At 34.7% G+C, this 12,881-nt stretch overlaps 1 protein-coding gene across 8 annotated transcripts in view; it reads left to right on the plus strand.

The window, feature by feature from the left end:
• Nucleotides 1-12,881, plus strand: part of ATRX (ATRX chromatin remodeler) — a 263,444-nt gene that overhangs the window by 224,801 nt on the left and 25,762 nt on the right. For all 8 annotated transcript variants that reach the window (XM_033104061.1, XM_033104070.1, XM_033104101.1 and 5 more), the window contains 2 exons: nucleotides 1,103-1,280; nucleotides 2,564-2,758. In XM_033104061.1, the coding sequence (XP_032959952.1) occupies nucleotides 1,103-1,280; nucleotides 2,564-2,758 (373 nt within the window). The remainder of the gene's footprint in view (nucleotides 1-1,102; nucleotides 1,281-2,563; nucleotides 2,759-12,881) is intronic.

Below are 12,881 nucleotides of genomic sequence, written 5' to 3' on the forward strand. Positions count from 1 at the left end.
ATATTTTTCTTTGAACTTGTTTATATTTTCAAAAAAATGTTATACATATAATCTTTTCAAATTAAGTTTTTATTTATGTCAAAGTAATATGTTTATATATTTCAAAAAAACAATGTAGTTTTGCAAGCCTTAAGGTAAAAACCAGTCCCTTTACCAACCCCTTCCTACCCATGATTTCTACTTTTCACAGGTAACCAATATCAACTCTTGGCAATTCGGGTATTTACTTATATATATATTTCCCTTTTGCAGTCAAAGGTGGGAATTTACTTACATGCACACCCACACTTCTCATTCATTTCCTCAGAATATTTTTTTCATAATATTTGCTAAATCAATTTGGAGTGTTTGGTTTATTGTGACTGTTTAAACATTCACACTTAAGCTACTTGAAATGCTATGAGTAGTTTTCCTTTTTTGTATACCTGTTTATTTTTGTTTTTACCACTTGCTTAGTTTTCTATGAACCTATCATTCATTCCCAGATTCTCCTACAGAAATACAAATCCTTGTATTCTGACACAGCAGGTTTTCTATCAGTTTTGAGTTGTTTTTTGTTTTGTTTTTTGTTTTGTTTGTTTCCTTGAACACAGCTTTTCTGGAGTTCTCTGTCTTCTCGGTTCTATTTAGTTACCTCAGTATCTTGCACCTATCTGACTTCTCTCCTTACCTTCATTATGTTGTGTTGTAGTTGCATATCAATCACCCCTACTGCACTCAGCTCCTTGGGTACTGTTCATTTTGATGTACTCAGTGCTCATAACAGTACCAAACACAAGGTAGACTTTTGAGTTATACATAAATTTTCTACATTTACTCAGAATTCTGTAAATACCTTGAATACTTTATAAACATGTGATTTTCATATGTATCTTTATTCCTAAATCAGACTATTTTATTTTTCAGCAATAAGATTCTTCCTGGGCATATAAATATTCAGCCTGACTCTTTAGACATGTCTTGTTTTCTTCAGTAAGTGACAAATGAATTTTCTGGACTCCTGATTGTTCAAAAAGCTGCCTTAGGATTACAGTCATATCATAATTAAAATATCTGTGAAACACTCATTACTAAAGCATTTATTCTCTATTTTAATTTTCAGAGGACGATTGTTTATCATTTCCACTAAAGCGGGATCTCTTGGCATTAATCTGGTAGCTGCTAATCGAGTGATTATATTCGATGCTTCTTGGAATCCATCTTATGACATCCAGAGTATATTCCGAGTTTATCGCTTTGGACAGACTAAACCTGTGTATGTATACAGGTTCTTAGCTCAGGTAGGTTTATAATTTATAGACTTATTCTCCTTTTCATATTGAAAGGTTGGGTGAAACTGATAATATTTTTGGAGTGCAGAACATATATGCATTAGTGTGGCAAAAAAAGTTGAAAACATCATTCCTATATGTAAAGCAGCAGAAGTCAATTTTAGCCTCTCCTGATTTTCTGTTTTGTAGTTCATCCATATCTATAATGTTAACTTTCTCAGATTTAGGTGGATTTGCATGGGTAAACAAATTAGGCATTTTCTTGCTAGGTCAGGAAAGTTAAACATTTATAGTTCTTTTACTTAGCATACATAGAAAAGCCAGTAACTAAATCTAACTTGCTTATAGATATGAAGGTCAAATGGTCATTGTTTTTAATGGCCAGTAGACAGTTTCTTAATTTGAAGAATGTGGGTAAATTAGAAGAAAAAGTTATATTAACAAAGAATAGATAATACTTTCTAGGTAAGAATATTAAAGTCATTACCTTTAAATATAAATTCAGGTATTAAAAAACAGACACTGAATTTTAAGAAAAATAAGTGAAATCAAAGAGGTGGTTGTAGTTCAGGGTAGTACAGGTTTATAGAATCAAATTGCTCTTTTAACTGGTACATCTGCTTTGGGAGCAGATGCTACCCTCTCCACCTGCCTACAAATCTGGGCTTCTCTACCAGAGACTGCTCATTTATTGGTAGATCCTTGCTCATTTGATCTTCTTTAGTACATGATACAATCGATAAACTACAGTGTAAACTGTTTCCTATTATTTTTGAGTTTCTTTATATTCTAGTTTAGAATGTCAAATATGTAATAGATAGGCATTTTAGCTATATTAACTTTCTTCCCTGAAATTATAGAAAGTAAGACTTGATATAAAGGCAGTTTATAGTGATTGCTGTGAGCTTATTATATTCCACTGAAAAAGAAATAAGATGCTCTCATGTATTGTTACTTTAATAACCCCCTAAAACCTTTTTTCATGTACTCCTTTATTTCTGTTTACCTTGGTATCTGAGTGCTCTCCTACTTCCATCAAGTTCAGAAATACATAAAGCAACACATGAATCATATTAGTAATATAGTAGAGAATGATTTTGTCAAGGTAAACTACACTGAACAGATGAAATCCCTCATGAATTGAGTAGCATTGTTAATAAAATTTGCTTTATGGTAGTATATTACTATGAAGTTTTGCCGCTTCGTATTACCTACTAACTATATTTTTACTTGATTAAGTTTCATGTTTACAAAATTTATTTATTTGTATATTGTTACTTCTTTTTACTAAGGGAACCATGGAAGATAAGATTTATGATCGGCAAGTAACTAAGCAGTCACTGTCTTTTAGAGTTGTTGATCAGCAGCAGGTCGAGCGTCATTTTACCATGAATGAGCTTACTGAACTTTATACCTTTGAGCCAGACTTATTAGATGACCCTAATTCAGAAAAAAAGAAGAAAAGGGATACTCCTATGCTGCCAAAGGTAAACATCTTTAGATTATTAGCTTTAAAAGTGAACATGGACCAAGGAAATTTTACTACTACAATAAAAGTTAGTCATCTAAATCTGTATTTCAGAAATTTTCAGAGAATAAAATTGTATTTAAATGAAAAGGTGCTCGGTCAGTTTTCCACTTAACACCGCAAAAAGATAGTATAATCTGAAATACGTATTTTATGCAAAATAAAATGTTCAACCCTGCAGAAAAAGGTTTCTATGTAGAAACCTTAAAAAAAAATAGCATGGTTCTCTTTTAATAACCTCCAGTAGAGGGTGTATATAATTTTAATAATTGTATATGAAATTTAACTGTCCCTAAACATTCTTTGTTGTCATACAGTAATTGAGAATCAGCAAATGAAAGTGTCTCTTACTTGATATTTTTTTCACTGTCGTAAAGCAAGCAAGACTTGGAAAAGGACCTTAGAGGTAATCTAGTCAAGCCTTCTCATTTTATAGATGGGGAAGCAGGGTCAGAGACATTTGGTGACTTGCCCACAATTTTCAGCTACTAAGTGGCAATACCTCTATTTTGGGATGTATTGTTGGGGGAGTGCTTTTCCTGTTGTCTTGGTTTCAAATTCAAGCACTTAATGTTCCATATGTCTATTAACAGATTTGGGAAAGCAACTACCAGGTTATGGTGTCACTACGAAAGTCACTTACTCGTTTGTAAAAATACTCAAAAGTATATTAGTTTTTCATGTGGTTGGACACATTTCAAGTAAAAAAATAGGAATAATTACAAATGCTAGTATAAATCATTGATTTCTCCAATTAATTTGTAATGTACACATGTCAATTAAAGTAACATGGTCATTAAGAATTTAGAATTTTTTTAAGTGTCCTTTGCCTTATAAGCAAATTTTTGGTTTTTCTAATCATTGAACTTTTCTTCCATTTAAAGTTCACTGATAGAGCATTTAGGAAAGAGTTTCTGTGACAACCTCTATCAAATCCCTTTGATAATGGCTTAGGGCCACATGGGGGTTTAAATCTACTCTTTTTATATTACATTAAAAGACTTTTTAAAAAAGAATCATTTCGGTTTCCATGTTATGAAACTTTAAATTGATAATAATTCGGGTTTTTTCTTAATTATGTTATTATAGAATGTGAGTAGGATTCTTGAGTAGTCTTCGGAAAATTTTCTGTAGACAAACAAATTTGTTTGTATACCTTTAAAAGCAGGCAAGCACAAATGGAATCATACCATGCATACTCTTATACAACTTGCTCTTTTCACCTGGATGTTTCTTGAACATCTTTCCATATTGGTACATGTACCTCTACCATTTTAGAAACAACAGCGCATAGTGTTCACTTGCCTTGTTTGGTTTAACTGTTGTATCTCCAACACCTTTCCTGTCAGTTACTTAATTTTATATGGCAAGAAATATTCTTTTAAGGACATGCACATGTTTATGTTTATAATTTTAATGACAGTGAAGTCCTTTTTCAAATTTAGCATGATTTTATATCTAATTAGCATCTTTCTTAAAATTACACTTAACTTTAAACTTTAACTGTTGTGAGAAATAGCCCATGATTAGTAATATTTCTGATAGGAAGCAAACATTCCAATTTGGAAAGGAGTAATTGCTTTGAAGTTATTCGTTATATGGTAAATTTCTGATTGTGCAAAGTCTGTTTAATTTGATGAACATTAATTAATTACTTGCTAACTTGGAGTGTACTCTGATGGTAAACTAAGAACAAGACATTGTCTATGTTTTAAAGAAGATAAAATCAGCAAGAACGAAATGCTATTTAATTTTTATAGAATGTCTGGAAAGAAACCATCTGTTTTATAACTTGGCACTCTGAACCATCAAAGGTGTCAGGCTTTTTCATTTATAGACTGTACTTGCTATTTTTTGATTTTGGTGCTATTACCCTTTGCCCAAGAACAAAGAAGAACAGAGATATTAAATGCTACATTAGCACAAAATGCTTCAACTCTCCTACAGTGTTTTCCAGAAGGAAAACAATAGTGAACTTACTGATTTCTTACTGTATTTCATACTCTGTGCTAAACAATTTGTGCAGATTACCTTCCTTAAGCCAGCAGCAACTGCAAAGCCAATAGTGCTGTTTTCATTTTCGAGGTGAAGAAATTAAGGAATGGAGAAGTTGTGTAATTTAGCTAAGTTTACACACCTAATTAGTGATGAAGCTTGCCTTCAAACCAAGTCTGCCCGACTCAAAAGCATGTACTCTTAATAATTATTCTTTATTGCCCCACAAATGGAGATTAGAAAGGTAATTCCAAGTGTAAGAAACAAGGCAGAGGATCTAGGATTCCGAGAATTGAGTGGCATTTAGAATGCTTTATTTTATTTATAATAAAGCTGGATTTTAAAATGTAGAATTATTTCACAGACAATACCATTGTGTGACATAACTGTTAATATTATATAATATAACCGGTTGAGCTCGTGGCTTGTGAAGTTGTAAATTCCTCAAATTTATAGAAAGCCATAAAGTTTACAAAGGTCTTTCTCATACATATTTATTATCTGAAGAAACTAAAGCTTAGAGAGTTTGTGATTACCCAAGGATACATGGCCAGTAAGTGTTTGAGCTAGAACTTAACCCAGTAGTTTTCAAATTGTATTCCAAGGAGCCCCCAGGAGATCTGCAGAGGTGCTCCAGGGAGACCATGTGTCTAAGTGGATAAGGAAAGGCCAGATAGGCAGCACTCCAATCCCCGCATCCCATTTCCATCAGAGTCCTGCTCCTTTTATCTCTTTTATATATTGGGCTGCAAGATAAGATTTAATTTAAAGAGAGGATGTTATTGCCCTGTTTTCTTAGATTTTAAAAAAAATTATTTTATATTTTTAACATTTTTTACATTTCCTATGTATTTCCCCCCTTCTTCCGCCTCCCTCCCCTCACTCTAGTTCAGGCTGTTGTTTCTCAGTCTAGTTGTGTAGGACACAGATCCCTGGCCCATGCTGGTATTATGAGCCTTGCACTCCCCCTGGCTGAGGTAGTTGGTCACCGGTGGTCGGTTGGCCACTCACAGCAGCTTACGCTGGCTGCCAGTCACTCACGCTGGCTGCCAGCCACCCATGGCGGCACACAGTAGCCCACAGCAGCACTCAGCAGCTCACGCCAACCTCTAGCTCCTCACAGCAGCCCAGCTCCAGGGAGAGCCGTTGTTCACAATCTTGGCTGTAGAGGGCGCAGCTCACTGGCCCATGTGGGAATCCAACTGGCGACCTTGGCATTCGCTCCCAACCACTTGAGCCACCGAGCCAGCCCTCTTTTTTTTTTATTATTAGTTCCAGGGTGTACAAAACAATGTAATAGTTAGACATTTCACCCCTTACAAAGTGATAACTCCCCTCCCCCAATCTTATTGCCCCTCCGGCATCGTATATATCTAATATAATTTCATTGACTCTATTCCCTATGCTGTACTCCATATCCGGTGACCAGATAGATAGATAGATATAGATATAGATATGTAAAATTATAGTTGACATTCAATATTATTCAGCTTCAGGTGTACAGTGCAGTGATCAAGCATCTACACCCTCCATGAAGTGGTCTCCCTAATAAGACAAGTGCCCATCTGACACCCTACAAAATCTTTACAATATTATTGATTATGTTCCCCAAACTGTCTTTCATATCCCCGTGGCAATATTGTAGTTACCAATTTAAGCTGTCTAATCCTTTCCCCTTCTCCCTCTGTTATTTCCCTTTAATAAATGTTTTTAGAGCATTGTACTATAAACCATGATGCCTTTTTAACTATCACAGTAACTACAATCTATCAGGGATCTAAAAGGGAATACAATAAAATATATAGGAGATTGACTTGAAGGAGGTGATAGTCCACTTGGGGAGAGAAAAGTAACATTCTTAAATACCAAAGAATGAAGACACTGAATGTTTTTGCCATGGTACAGTTGCTCTCCCCCACCCACCCACCCCCATTTGCGGTTTTACTTTCCACGATTTCATTTACCCACAGTCAACTGTGGTCTGAAAATATTAAATTTCCCCAACCATCAACATCATCATAGTCATGACTCAATGACCCACGATCACCCAAAGCAGATGACTCTTCTTCTGAAATATTATCAGAAGGTCAATAATAACCTAACACTACATCACAATGTCTTGTCATTCACCTCTCCTCGTCTTATCACATGGGCATTTTATCATCTCACATCATCATAAGAAGGGTAAGTACAATACAATGAGATATTTTGAGAGAGACCACAGTCACATAAATTTTATTACAGTAAATTGTTCTATTTTATTATTAGTTATTGTTAATCTTACTGTTCCTGGTTTATAAAATAAACTTTCTCATGGCTACGTATGTATAGGAAAAAAAGCATAGTGTGTGTGTATATATATATGATTTGGTACTATCCGTGGTTTCAGGCATCCACTGGGGATCTTGAAATGTATCCCCTACGGATAAGGGGGAATACTGTATATGGTTCAAAATGGAGGATAGAACATTCAGGTACAGTTTTGATGGAAAAAATCAGACTGATAGGCCCATAAAATGTGGTTAGTATTTAATTGTGTTAAGGGAAGAATGTGGTGTGAATACAGGGTGAAACAGTTTTGGCAAAGGGAAAGGTAAAAAATTACGGACCAGACTCAAGGTATGATGAATAAATCGGCCAGATGAAGAGTTGAAATTCGATGGGTAAGGTGGGGGCAGCTTATGGAGAGCTATGAAAGGTAAATGGAGGCATTTTGAATTTAAAATAGTATTCACTATAAGTTCATGAATGGTGCTGTTGCATGATGAATGCAGGCTTTGGGAAAATTAAGTTTGGCAGTAAAATGCAGAATGAGGACATATAAAATAAGGTAATGATTATAGAGTGAATCAGACATTTCAAGGAAATAAATAATAGAACTCAATAACTGATAATAGAATATAGATTTTATTTTGTAGGTAGTAAAATATATAAATAATGGAGCTTATTCATTAATTGATTAAAAACTTGGTTCAGGTGCCTGTGATATGCCAATCACTATGCTGGTTACTAAGGATACATTTGGTAAATAAGACAAGGTTCCTGCACCCACGGAGCCTGTAGACTAATAAGCATACCCTAAGCAAGTAAATATAATAAAAGTTGTGAGTTCTATAATAGGAACTGGTACAGTCATCAAGGAAAGAATATTCAGTCCTTTTCTTGGAAAAGTTTGAGATAGAGAGTTAACATAAGGAGGACTTGAATTGATGTTGAAAATAGAAGGGGGTAGCTGTTTGCATTGCTGAAGGAAAAAGTTAAAGGCCCTTCAAGAGCAGGAGCAGAAGAAAAAAGAAATGTAAGCATAAAACAGCATGGCAAGTTTCAGGAGTCTCAAGTAGTTAAAAATACTGGAGTGTAAGGAGGGTGGTGGTAGAATATAACAGTGGGTGTGGGAGGAGGTGAGAGAAAACACTGGAAAGGTAAATGGGAATCAGATCATAAAAGTCAGAGTTTGGACACTGTGTTATAGGCTGTGGGATCTGTTTAATGATTTTAAGCACAAGATCAACATCAGATTTTCATTTTAGAAAAATCACTGTGGTTATCAGTGTACAGGATAGATTGGAGAAAAGAAAATGGATGTTAATATACTTGTTAGGATACTATTAAAATGATCCACGTGAGAGGGGTAATGCAGGCCTCTTGAACTAAGGTGGTAGCAGTGGGGATAGAGAAGTACCAGACACAGTGTTAACTTTATTCCCTAGGCTTATATTTAGAATCATGTAACTCTGCCTACTACTATTTGGTTTTGATTTCCTTTAATGAGAATTTGAAAATTAGGCCTCTCTGAAAATGGGTACAAATAGGTGTTTTTGATATATGTAGTGAGGGATTTCTTGGTATTTGAGCCAGGTATTTCAGAGTTGGTTCCTATTATTATAGTACAACTGCGAACACCTTCCTTTTTATACATAATTTTTAAGATGAAAGACTGCTAAAAATGATACATATTCATTTCCCTCTCAAATTGCTTTTATCTAACTAATGACTAAATTGTATGCCTTTTAAATTAAATTTTCTTTGTCCTTTGATAGTTCTGAAAGTGTTTATTTTCAACTTACTTGATATGTGATTATTATATCTCTTTCTGCTTTATCACTTCCTCTTTAAGTCGTTATTATTTAATTCCTCTTCCTGTATTTCTATTCCTGTTTACTTTCTTTTCTCCACTTTCTAATTAAATATAATATCTCAGGCTCAATTTATGAACCGCCTGTTTTTCTTGTCTTTTTACCTTTGCAACTCTTTAACGTCAAGAACAATATGCTTTGCTGCTTTTCTTTCGTTCGTAGTGAATTATTTAATGCTAGCACTGTTATGTGACCTTTTTTGAAATTCTAGTTGCCTTTACAGTGATATTTAACTGGACTTTTTGTTGTTTTTAATTATCCATGTATCAATGAAAAGCAGTGTTACAAGTAGACTTACTTTTGCAAGCAGTAAAAATTCAAATGAAGAGTGATTTGTCTGTCACAGCAGGTGTGTGAAAGGAAGAGCATTGGAGCTTTCATTCCTGTCTTCAGTTCTGTAGAGAATCAGCTGTCTTATTAGCTCTATTCTCCACTCCACCTCATAAATTAGATTTTGTTAAATCCCCTCATTGGTTTCTTGCTGTTGTTGGTTCTGCTGCTGCTTTTCCTTTTTTGAAATATAATGATTTTCTAGTCCTGTAAACCCTTTTTTTAATACCGGGGGTGCCCAAAAAAATGAATACACATGACTTGTACTCATCTCTTGTTATCGGTGTATATTGAGTATTACAATTTTAATAGTTTTTTTTTCTTTTCTTAAAATGTGTATACATTTTTTTGGCACCCTCTGTATATTGATTTTAAGATCTTCCGAATCATGTCTACCAAGTGTCTGTGCATCTCTTTAGTTCCGGGTAATAATGTTCTCAGCCATTTTGAAACTTCAACATGATCTAAACTTTTGAATAGTTTAACACAAGTTTCTAGTATTAATAGATTTGTTGACTGATTCTTAACTGTTTGTTTTTTCAAAATATTAAGGTAATATATAACCTATGTTAACGTTTATGTAAATTATGTTAGGGAAAGTACCTTTTCTGGTAATAAACTTACGAATTACACAGAAAACAGATGGATGGAGATCTTGGTCACGGTCATGTTTCATAATATGCTTAAGTGGGTATACAGCTAAGCTATTTACCCTTTACTAAGAAAATAAATCAGTGAAACTGGCATAGAAAATGTTTTGCACTTCCTTTTTCTAGCACTGTACTACCTATGTCTTTTTAAATGTGGAGTGCGTGTTGGTAATTACAGGGAGAACAAATGGGGATTTAAACTAAAGTATCCAAAGTAAGGCTTTAGGTTTGCTTCCCCCACCCTGATGTTATGTACAATTTTCTTCTTTTGTCTTTAGTCCTTTAAGGTTTAATACCTCAAAGCATAGTTTGCTGAACAGAGATGTTATTGTACAGTTTTATTAGCCAGCAGATGGTAATATAAGGTTTTGCCTTAGTCATACTTAGCATTAGAGAGAAATATACTCCAGTAAAATAACTTGATGTGAAGTAAAATAGCTAATCAACCTATTTCAGGAAGGTGCACACATTTACTTTTGAGAATAAAGCTTCAAAAGGACCATTGTAGGACAAGTGTTAGTAACCTATAGCATATTAACCACATGGTGGCACATGAACCCAGTTTTTGTTGACATGTACCTCTGAGGAGCCATATTCATAATTGAAACATTTATGAGATTTTATATTATTTTATTACTATTTTTAGGTGTACAAAACAACATAATGATTAGACATTTACACCCCTGACAAAGTGATAACCCCACCAAGTCTCCTACCCCTCTGACATTGTATATAGCTATTACAGTACCATTGACTATATACCCTATGCTGTACTTTACATCCTGTGACTATACACACACACACACATAGAGACAGACAGAGAGAGAGAGAGAGAGAGAGAGAGAGAGAGAGAGCCAAAAAAATATATACACATTTTTTGAAAAGAAAAAACTATATTAATTGTAATAATATATACCAATAACAAAAGATGAATACAAGTCATGTTTGACTTCTGGAATTACAAGAGGTGCTCAAAGTGGTTACCATCAGCTTCCAGACACTTCTGATTATGGCAAACTACTGCTGGAGCATAGATAACATCTCTTAAATGTGTATACATGTTTTTTGGCTCCCTCAGTATGTATACGAGGTCCAACAATTAAGTTGGCAAACTTGTTGCAACAATGTTGCTAACCTTGTTTGATATCAGAGGGGTTATTCATTATGAATTTGTACCAACTGGACAAACAGTTAACCAAGTTTACTATTTGGAAGTGCTGAAAAGGCCTGCGTGAAATCACCTGAACTTTTCGCCAAAAATTCATGGCTCTTGCATCACAACAATACACCAGCTCAGGATGGCACTGTTTGTGAGGGAATGTTTAGCCAGTTAACATATAACTGCATTGGAACACCCTCCGTACTTACCTGATCTAGCCCCCAATGACTTCTTTCTTTACCCGAAGATAAAGGAAATATTGAAAGGAAGACATTTTGATGACATTCAGGATATCGAGAGTAATACGACAACAGGTCTGATGGCCATTCCAGAAAAAGAGTTCCAAAATTGCTTTGAAAAGTGGACTAGGCGCTGGCATCAGTGCATAGCTTCTCAAGGGGAGTACTTCAAAGGTCACCATAGTGATTTTCAGCAATGAGGTATGTAGTATTTTCTAGGATGAGTTCACGAACTTGTCAGACCTTGTATATGGGTGTATATAATTACAGTTGACATTCAGTATAATTTTATATTAGTTTCAGGTGTACAGTGCAGGGGTTAAGCATTTATATAATCTGTGAAGTGATCCCCTCAGAGTCCAGTACCCATCTGGCACCCTACATAATCTTTACAACACTATTGATTATATTCCCCATAGTGTATTTCACAGTCCCGTGACTATTTTCTGACTACCAGTTTGTACTTTCTAATCCCTTCACTTTCTCACCCATCCCCCCAAACCCTCTCCCATCTAGAAACTATCAGTTTTTTCTCTATCTATGAGGCTATTTCTGTTTTGTTTGCTAGCTTATTCTTTTCTTTATATCCCACATATAAGTTGAGATATGGTATTTGTCTTTCTCTGCCTGACTTATTTCACTTAGCATAACATCCTCTAGGGCCATCCACGTTGTTGCAAATGGTAAGATTTTATGCTTTTTAGTGGCAGAGTAATACTCCATTGTATAAATGTACCACAGTTTATTTATCCAATCATCTGTTGTGGCATTTTGGTTGTTTCCATATATTGGCTATTGTGAATAGTGCTGCAGTAAACATAGGGGTACATATATATTTTCAAATTAGTGTTTTGGATTTCTTTGAATAAGTACCCAGGAGTGGAATTGCTGGGTGATAAGGTAGTTCTATTTTTAATTTTTTGAGAAACCTCCATACTGTTTTCCATAGTGGCTGCACCAATTTGCAATCCCACCAACAGTGCACGAGGGTTCCCTTTTCTCCACATCCTCACCAACACTTGTTGTTTGTTGATTTATGGATGATAGCTATTCTGACAGGAGTGAAGTGGTATCTCATTGTGATTTTTATTTCCATATCTCTGATGATTAGTGACATTGAGCATCTTTTCATATGTCTATGGGCAATGTGTATGTCCTCTTTGGAGAAATGTCTCTTCAGGTCCTCTGCCCATTTTTTAATTGGATTCTTTGGTTTTTTTGGTGTTGAGTTGTATTAGATTTTTATAAATTTTTGGTATTAACCCCTTATCAAATGTATCCTTGGCAAATATCTTCTTCCATTAGGTAGGATATCTTTTTGTTTTGTTTATGGTTTCCTTTGATGTGCAAAAAACTTTTTTGTTTGGTGTAGTCCCATTTGTTTAATTTTCTTTTGTTTCCCTTTCCCGAGGAGATACATCAGTAAAAATATTACTAAGGTAGTGTCTGAGAGTTTACTTCCTATATTTTCCTCTACAAGTTTTATGTTTCGGGTCTTACATTTAAGTCTTTTAATCCATTTTGAGTTAATTCTTGTATGTGGCGTAAGAAGGTGATCCAGTTTCTTTTTTTT

This window comes from Rhinolophus ferrumequinum, chromosome X (assembly GCF_004115265.2).
Source record: "Rhinolophus ferrumequinum isolate MPI-CBG mRhiFer1 chromosome X, mRhiFer1_v1.p, whole genome shotgun sequence".
Lineage (NCBI taxonomy): Eukaryota > Metazoa > Chordata > Mammalia > Chiroptera > Rhinolophidae > Rhinolophus > Rhinolophus ferrumequinum.